Source organism: Triticum aestivum, unplaced genomic scaffold (genome assembly GCF_018294505.1).
Source record: "Triticum aestivum cultivar Chinese Spring unplaced genomic scaffold, IWGSC CS RefSeq v2.1 scaffold18436, whole genome shotgun sequence".
Classification (NCBI taxonomy): domain Eukaryota; kingdom Viridiplantae; phylum Streptophyta; class Magnoliopsida; order Poales; family Poaceae; genus Triticum; species Triticum aestivum.
Window position 1 is genome coordinate 1 of NW_025232794.1, and position 9,046 is coordinate 9,046.

The window sequence follows — 9,046 nt, forward strand, 5'->3', positions numbered from 1 at the left end:
GGTGTGGTGTTGTTGTAGCCCTTTGGCACCTATGTATCTGGCCCTGGTAGAGTGTGGTTCTCGTGTTGTGTGTTGTGGTTTGTATCGGATCCGTTTGTTGGTGGTTGGTGCTTTATATATAAAGCGGGGCGAAAGCCTTTTTTGGTAAAAGACGTATCATCATATTACTGGCCATATCTCCTTGGAATATCAATGACAACAAAATAAACCTTCAGCCTTTACACATGTATTTGTTGGGTGACGGAGTTGAATGATGTGACTGGTGTTTGTAATGACAAGATGAGTTAATAATATATTGTTGTCAACCTATAGATTCCGGAACAGCTAAACCAAGAGAGAACTTCGGGCATACAACATTTGAATCATCTGGATATCATTAATGGCCAAAAAGGAGTCACTTTTCTTGGCATCACCACCATTTTAATTGCTTGTCTGTGTTATTACCATGTGTGAATCGCTATAAGCCGAAAGGACAGTAGTTAGAGGATGGGTGCATGCTAACCATAGTGTCCGCCAGATATTTTCCAAAGAGAAAATCAATCAGTTCAAATCTCACAAAGTATATTCAGAAGATCCTTCTTACCTGGTGAACCATTCAACACAACAAAACAGAAAGTCATCCTATGTATGGGATCCATCACATCCACCAACAATGGTTGTGCCTACAAGCATAAGGCATGCATTTAATAAAATTCCCAAGAAAAAAGAAAGACAAATGGATATGAAAAGGTAACAGTGAGTCGTCTGTTATATAGATGAATTGACAAACATAAAAAACAACTCACTTTTGTATTTATGTTTTACAGCTCGCTACTCTACTCATACTGCCAACAGATAAAACCATATATGTTGCATTTTGCAAGGGATATTCTTAAAAGAAGTATACATAGCTACCTGAAATTTAGCTCATAAGAAAGCAATACACTGCCTATAATTTATCTCATGTATACTCAACCCCCCTCAGGTCAAGAATACAAAAAAAAGGTGCCAAAACTCATAAACATTACCGACAAAGTGATCTTGAGTATTCAAACTAAATAAATAGAGAATGATTAGAGATAACAAACACGGAAAAAAAGTGGTATAGATCTACCATTCACTTGCATGACAGTATTGAGCAAGTGACAAGGAAAACTACTATTCCGGAAGGTACACTTTGAACGAAAGTTGTTTTATTGAGTTAAGAAAAACAGAAAGATTAAAAGTACTAGATAAAAGAATATAGCTAGCTAAGGTTCCGAACATGCCAAATGAGTTAACCATTTGACATTTGAATTCACATTGTTGCTCATTTCATTTGATATTTGATATGTTATCTCCCAAGGATGAAGACAAATATATTGAATGACAACACAATGTGCAGCTATATGAAATGAAAGAGTATTGTTATAAGTTCGTCTACATAGCAAAGGTATTCGATCATCCCTTTAAGAACATAACTAGGTTACTACTACGATGTGAGGACTAATGAAGAACAATCACCTGGCATACAGAAACTCTTGAAAGAATGATGAGCACTAACACAACCGCTTTCACAAAGTTTCTTCGATTGCATCGACTTAAGTTGAACCATATAGACATTATGGCCCACATATAGAAATATTTCATCAGTATCCTCAACATATCTCAGTCTAAATAACAACCCTGTCCTCACTCCTTCAACCCCAGGGGGGATCCCATCAATGTTATGCATGTCGATGGTCTTCCACAACTCCCATTTGGTAGCACCCTGACAATTAACCTTCCTTTGCCACATTTGAATGTTATGGTAATAGTGAGACAATATGGCGATACCAACAGCGCCATCCATGATCTGGATGACCTCACGCATGTCAAAAAAGTGACGTGACTCATTTATAGTGGGGGGCGCACTGATCAAAGCTAAGATGTGCCCATCCAAATCAAACTCAATCATGTAATCTCTACACAACCAGTAAAGTGCATTACCAACTAGTGACCCATGAGTACCGCCACCAGGAAGCTCACATGGAGTCAGAGTTGAGATGACGTCGCCCCATACGCCAGCCTTCGAAGAGTAAACAGATGCTAAGATGAGCTGTGGACCACTATAGTAGGTGCTCGTGGATAGCAAGATCACCTTGAATGGGCTCAAGTGGCAGTTTCCGTGCACATGGTCGTGATCAGTAGCAGCACAGAGCACCGCCCCGTTAACATAGCGTTTATTGAACTCCGACGGAATGGGCACACGGCACTCCTCCCCGGTGATGGGGGCAATGACAATAAGATCCTGCTGTATTGGGCGCATGATGAGAAGGCGGCCGTGACGGCATCCAAGCAGTTGGAACCTTGAGAGGTCGCCGCTGTCAATGCCGTGGAGTCGCAGGTCGAAGCGCTGTGGAGGGATACGATCAGGATGGTCCAGGATTGGTGTGAACACGATACCATCCACGCTATCCTCGAAGAAACCAAGGAGGGGCGGCTTTTGGTGATATGCACGGAACTGGCGGTGGAACCTTGGGTCGGTGGAGGCGTGTCGCCACCGCTTGCAGACGGCGGAGGCGCGGGGCAGGGAGGAGGTCTGCGGTGGGAGACGGAGCAGGATCTCCCTCAGGAGATCGTCGTCTTCAAGCGGTGAGGATAGCGCAGCCCGCGAGCTGTGGCGGCGGCGACAACTGCCGCGGATCACTCCGGATGCCTCCTCACTCGTGTTCGTGTGGACCTTGGGACGGAGGCGCGTGCTGCACCGGCGAGCCACTCCTTGAACCAGGGGATGGAGGCGAGGGCTGCGGCGGCGGGTGACTCCGTCGCCCTCGTCACTTGCGTGGACTGGGGGATGGAGACGCGCACTGCGCCTCAGATGCAGTCCGGCTCCCTCCTCATTCGCCTGAACCTGGGGATGGAGGCGTGGGCTGCGGCGGCGGGCCGCTCCGGCGGCATCTAGGGCGGCGTTCATCCGCGGCCGCCAAGAAGACCTAGCCAGGATGGACGTCGTGGTAGCAGGCTAGCAACGGGTTGAGTTCGCTCCTGTTGTAGGAGAGAATTGGTTGGGCTTGGACAAAGTAAATAAGTGTTGGGCCCCCGTTCGTTCGCTCGTTGTCATCAACTCATGATCATTGTCTCAAAAAAAATTTGAACTCATGATCCAACATACGATTGGAGTATTCTCTCTCTCTTTTATTTTTGGAATCTACGGTTGGAGTATTCTCAATAAACAAAAACCATACGGATTTAAGACCAACATCCTTACAAGACTTTGATGAACTCATCATACATCTCAGCCTAATTTATTTGCAGTGTCAATCTGTAATTGATAGCTTAAATTGCTATTTTTCCAACTGCTTCTTTCTTGCCACTGTAATTGATAGCTTAAATTGCTATTTTTTTAATCAATTTTTTCCCGGGCTACATTTTGTTGGGTACGCAGATGTAACTTGCAACAAGTTCATACACTAATTAATATCCAACACTTGATGGGGCAATGGATCCACGAAGAGCTTCATCCGACCTGTATTCCCACTGTCATTGTGATTTTTTTTCCTTCGGCTCGTGCTGGTCTGTGTGTACTGTTATTGCTCAGACTTTTATGATGGCAACTCCGATTTCCCTTGTAATGAATTCTTGTTGTGGCTTATAAATAAATAAGGGATGTGCCCTTCTGACAGAGGCCCTTCGTGCGGTTTCCCTTGTACCCATTGGTGGACAAGGCCCGCATGCATCACTCTGGCAGCATACATCTGAGAATGGCTTGGAATTTTCCTCAAAAATTAGACAAAATGACTTGGAATTTCAACCGAGATGAAAGCATAATTCAGCTGAGAATGACTTGGAATTTCAGTCAAAGTAGCTCTCGTGGAATTCTAGCTGAGATCAATCTAAAACTCCTGGGGTGTTGTGTGGCACATGCAATGGACAGCAGTACCAACGTCAGTCAGGGCAAGAAATTTCAGTCGTGTAAAACAGGCGCTTGAAATGCCTTGGAAACCCAACAGAGAATCTTCTATATCTAAATAGGGGCACCCCACTAGCTGATTTTCCTCAATCCTCATGAAGCCACGTCATCCCAATTGTTATAGCCGTTGATGCAATATAGTTCAAGAGTCTGCAGCCGTCTAATCATGTTTTGAGCAATTTACTGAGCTTGCCACCGCTAAGTGGAAAATACCGATTCGTTGCTTCTCTATTCTTCGATCGCACTGTCCCACTCAGGTTTCCTTTGTTTTTTTAGGGGTCCCACAGGTTTTCTAAGTGGGCTAGAGCTGGACATGTCGCTGCTGGGCTTGCTCCCGAAGCCAACATATGGTATGTGGGCTGTAGCCCATGCGTGTTAGGTCATCGTCCACGCGCCGCGACTCTCATCCCCGTCGGTGTCTCTTCCGCCGCCACAATATGCCAGAAATATAGCTACAAATGATATGAAACGGCAACATTAATCACGCACATTACCATCCCTCCGTTACCTTGCAATTGATGACGAATCGCTGAATTTAACTGAGCGGGCATCGTCTTTGCGTTTAAGTGCTGCCATCCTCCCGCAAGATCATCAATCTGCCATGCCTCCAATGACACCCGGTTGTTGGGTCGCAGCTCGCAGGTCAGGCTGCGGTTCAATTGTCGAGCACCTAGATCTTCAAGGAAGACAGACCCAAGTCAACATGCGCGCATCGTTGCTCTCCTCCAGACCTCCTCCGCCACGCCCTCCTGTCGGCCTCGCCTCAAATTTGTCTCTGAATGAGGCTGTCTGCTGGTCCGCCGTTCCATTGCCGGCCACCCGCCGATGCTCTCATCCGAACCTCCTTCGCCATGGTTGCCAGTACGTCTCGCCTCTTGATGTTTCTATATGAATTTTTAGACGCGGGTTGGGCGACTGTTCCGTGGTCGGCCATCCTACATCGTCGAGCAAGGCAGCCGTTGAGTCCTTTTGCATGTCGTTGCTCTGTTTCGAAGCAGTCGGGGGTAGCGAGAAGCCTGACTAAACCAGCAAAGACGATTTTGATACCCATAGGGAGTCCAGCTTCGGGACGATCACATCAGCATACCAGGTGAGCATCAATGCGCTTACATCCATCTGTGAGATGATGAATACCACTGTTGTCTGTTGACATACTTCTGTGTGGCATGTCGTTCATATTATTCCTTTGCAGTTACTTCCCACTACCAACACCGCAGCCTGCATCAGCTGATGCTACCACATGTTCGTGCATTGACTTCACCGGGATGCCTTTTTCACTTGGACATATGGTAGCAAATATGTTCTTAGATACGTGCTCTTCTCAATATGTCATTATATACCAACTAAAATTTGAAGCTGTCAAATTTAAAGGGATGCTAAACAATTATCGCGCACATCTATGTTGTGACGTTTTCTCTATGCAATTTTTTTCTCATTGTTATTTACTCATAGCAGAGGGTGGCGAAAATATCAATAAATAAACAATTTTGTTTCTCAGATCAAAAAACAAAATAACCGAGGTCAATGCTTTGAATTAAAAAATAAGTGTTTCATATTTATATTGTGGTTTAAGTTTAATGTTTGGACCTTATAATGCTTTGATATGCTACTCCTTTTGGATACAAGATTAGTTTGCATCCGTGAACAGGGGATATTTCACAAGCAGCAGATACAATTAACATTTATGGCCAAAGTCAGTCATCATCGTGTCTTATGTGGCAAATGTGACCCATTCATTATTTATTTGTGTTGAGGTGAGAATTTTGTTTCCCACTAATTTGTTGGAATGCTCAATGCAAATTTGGAGACCTTTTCCACTCTTTTGTTGGAAGATGCTCTATGTAAATTTAGTGTTCAATATAATGCAGCCGCTCGATGTTTTAGGATATAGTGTTTCACTTTGTTTCTTTATAATACTTCCATGAATATATATTATTATTGGTCCAATTTTTTTTGTAATACGATAGTTGTAAACTTAAAGGTAGCCATTTTGTGGTTAATATAGTTCCAAATTAATTATGGTGATTGGTTGTGTCAATTCCAAATTTCTAATTGGAAAGTTGTTCTCTTCTATGTAATGATTTTTTTTTTCACATCGTTGAGGATGTTTTTCCATAGAATTCGAGCGATCAAGACAAACTGTAACATTGTGCCAAATTTTACAAGTATTCGAACCACTTTTTAATTGGATACTTTAGTGTTATTTCTTTTTAATTAGAGACTTCTTACACATGATAATCATTTTGCGCCAGTTACAATCCCTGAGCCAGCTAGCAAATGTTTTTCTTTGTATTCTTTACATGTTATTAATATTTCTATAATTTTTTACCTGTAATTCTATAAATAGGTGTATTCCCATTTCTTTCTCGCAGCAACGCGCGGGGTATCATCTAGTTATAGTCAAGAATGCAACCTCCTGCCGTATGTGCTCCTGCGATTGTAGACTCGCCGAAGTCCAGTCCCTCATCTTCAGCAGCAAACAACTTCTGTGGGAACGATGAGTCCTCTGGCTCATATGAACCACTTCTGCGGAGACAGACTAACCTCCTCTGCTCGCTTCCCCCTCCCCCACGCGAGCGACGGGCGAATCCCCGCTCCTTCCTCTCCTACAGCCCACCTCCTCGCCGCTCTCCCCTGTCGCTGCTGCCGGCGTGGTCCGCCGGGCCTTGCCTGCATGGCGCTGACGGCGGCGGGCCGTTCTTTCCCAGCTTGCGTGGGGGCCCCCTAATGGCGGCGGTGCTCCTTGGCTGGCGACAATGTGGCTCGGGGGGGGGGTTCTGTGGGCTGCAGGCGTCCCTGATGCGGCAGCGCAGACGTTGGCTGATGGGCACGCGGTGGTGCGGCTGGGCGGCGGCGTCCGCTCTGCCTAGATCTGGGGCCTTTTGGGCCCCATCAGGGTTGGGGTGGGCCGGCGGTCCGGCGAGCGGCGGCGTGGCTCCCTGGTGGAGGTGGCGCGGCGTCGGGGGCTGCGGGTTGTGGCGGCTTCGTCGGTAGATGTGCTGCAGCGTGGCGGCAGGGTTTGTCAGGACCCTTTGGGGCCCAGCCAGGCTAGTTCGGGCCTGGTAGGCCCCTGTCATCACGTCCAGTTGGATCCACGGCGGCGGCGGTGTTTGTCCCCTCCCGTTGGCTGAGTTGCGGATGCCCCCAGCCCGTTGGCTCCTTGTCCCTCCTCGAGATGTCGTGTCGGTAGCCTCAGGGAGATGGCGAAGTTGGTTCGGTGACCGTGGTGGCACATCCCGGCGGGCGGCAGGTTTGGTGGTGCACTTCAGATCATCCGGCGTGGTGGTGGTTGTTTGGGTTGGGAGAAATCCCTGGCGGCTCATCCGACATCGACGCGGTGACGCCTGCGGGCGCCACCAGACCTTCCTGAAGGGCGTCGGATATACCCCTTCCACACTGGCCATTGTGTATTGGGGGAAACCTTAGGACTTGTCTGGGCAGCAGCGGCGTCGCTGTTGAATTCCTTCTTGAAGGTGTTGCTCGGTATGCGACGCTTCGGGGTGCTAGGAGCATGGTGGTACTTTTCCGGAGGGTGCAACGGTTGTTGGTCATCTTCGTTTCGTTAACCTGCCATTGTCGGCATTTGTTTCTCTTTCTTATTCTCTCTTTTCCTTTGGGCTCGTTTGTGTTGTTGCCCCGACGAGCTGGTTGTATCGGATGGTTGCTTTATAATATAAAAGCGGGGGAAACCCTTTATTGTCATATGAACCACAACTCTGTAGCACTAGAATTTGACTTCGAATTCCACCAGAGTCATGGTGCATGGATAACTCTGTACCTTTTGAATTTCATCCCAGAGATAGGTCTGTTCATAGTTGCATATAGATTATAGATAGACCAAAGGAGTGGGCAGCGGTAGCAACATAAATTTGATTTAATCTTGTTTTCTGCAATTCAACTCATGTTTCAACTAAACTATATCTTCCTGCCAACAAAAGCACATCGACTTTGCCCACCCAGCATGCCAATTTGTAAATCTTCTAGGAATGACATGCTTTGCGAACCACAGCTGAGAAGCACAAAAACTGGCATGGCTTAGGAGAAGAGCTGCCAAGTAGAAGCACATACAAAAATCAAGAGACGATGAAGTCCTGCTCAAAACAATAATAAGGTATTCAATGGCATCCGACTACATTGCAAACTTTTTTTTGAGAACGCTGCATTACAAACTTAGCCAGACTAAAGTGCGTGCTCAGTTAGTTTTTCAAATAACATATAGACACCGCCAAGCACATTGAAGCAACGCGGCAAACTCAGCTACATCTAACAACTGAAGTAGCCCTTTCTTCACCTGGATACAACAGAAGTGTTAGTCTATTAGTGAGTCAGTGCAGAAAAAGAGACAATATAACAGAAACACCTATGTATGATAGTGTATGAACAAGAATTTAGTGGCTATATCATATCACCTAAATTAATCAGAGCTATATCATGTCCCTTAGAAAAATATAGGGTTGTATCATATTCCTGACTATCTCCTAGAAATAGCAATGACAACAAAATAAACCCTTTAGCCTTTTCCCACAAATTAATTCAGTTGGGGAATTGAATGATGTGGCCGGCGTTTGTTATAATAAATTGAGCTACTAATACATTGCTTTCAGCTTATTGAATGTGAAACAACCAAACCAATTGAAAACTCTATGCATAAAACATGTGGATCATTCATTTAATTCAACAGGAGTTATATTTTTACTTAGCATTGCCACAATTCTAAGTGTTTGTCCGTGTCATTAGCATGTGTGCATCCCTAATAGTGGCTGAATAGTAGTTTGAGAGCGCATGCTACCCACATTGGTCACAAAATATTTTCTAAAGAGAAAATCAAATAGTTCAAATCCCAGAAACTATATGCAAAAGTTCTTTTTACCCGTTGAACTGCTTCAACGCATTAGCATTCAAATCAGAGAGTCGTCATGTGCAATGTGCAACATTTTCTCAACTAGATTCATCCTTAATGTACGCGGATTTGAATATCTTTTACGCGAATTAGAAAACAAATGTGTGGGATTTGAAAAATTATGTCAACTTGAAACAAGTATGTGAATTTCAAACAAAGTTCATGGATTGGAAAAGGAACACGGATTTGAAAAAAATACACGAACTTTAAAAAGTATGCAGATTTGAAACAAGTAC

The 9,046-nt window shown here is 45.1% G+C and overlaps 1 protein-coding gene across 1 annotated transcript; it reads right to left on the reverse strand.

The window, feature by feature from the left end:
* Window positions 1-233: 233 nt before the first annotated feature.
* LOC123175970 (uncharacterized) lies at window positions 234-2,972 on the reverse strand. The gene is made up of 2 exons (XM_044590407.1): window positions 1,483-2,972; window positions 234-662 (listed from the first exon to the last, which is right to left on the reverse strand). The coding sequence occupies exons 1-2, from the start codon at window positions 2,912-2,914 to the stop codon at window positions 622-624; spliced, it is 1,473 nt and encodes a 490-aa protein (XP_044446342.1). The 5' UTR covers window positions 2,915-2,972; the 3' UTR covers window positions 234-621.
* Window positions 2,973-9,046: the final 6,074 nt, after the last annotated feature.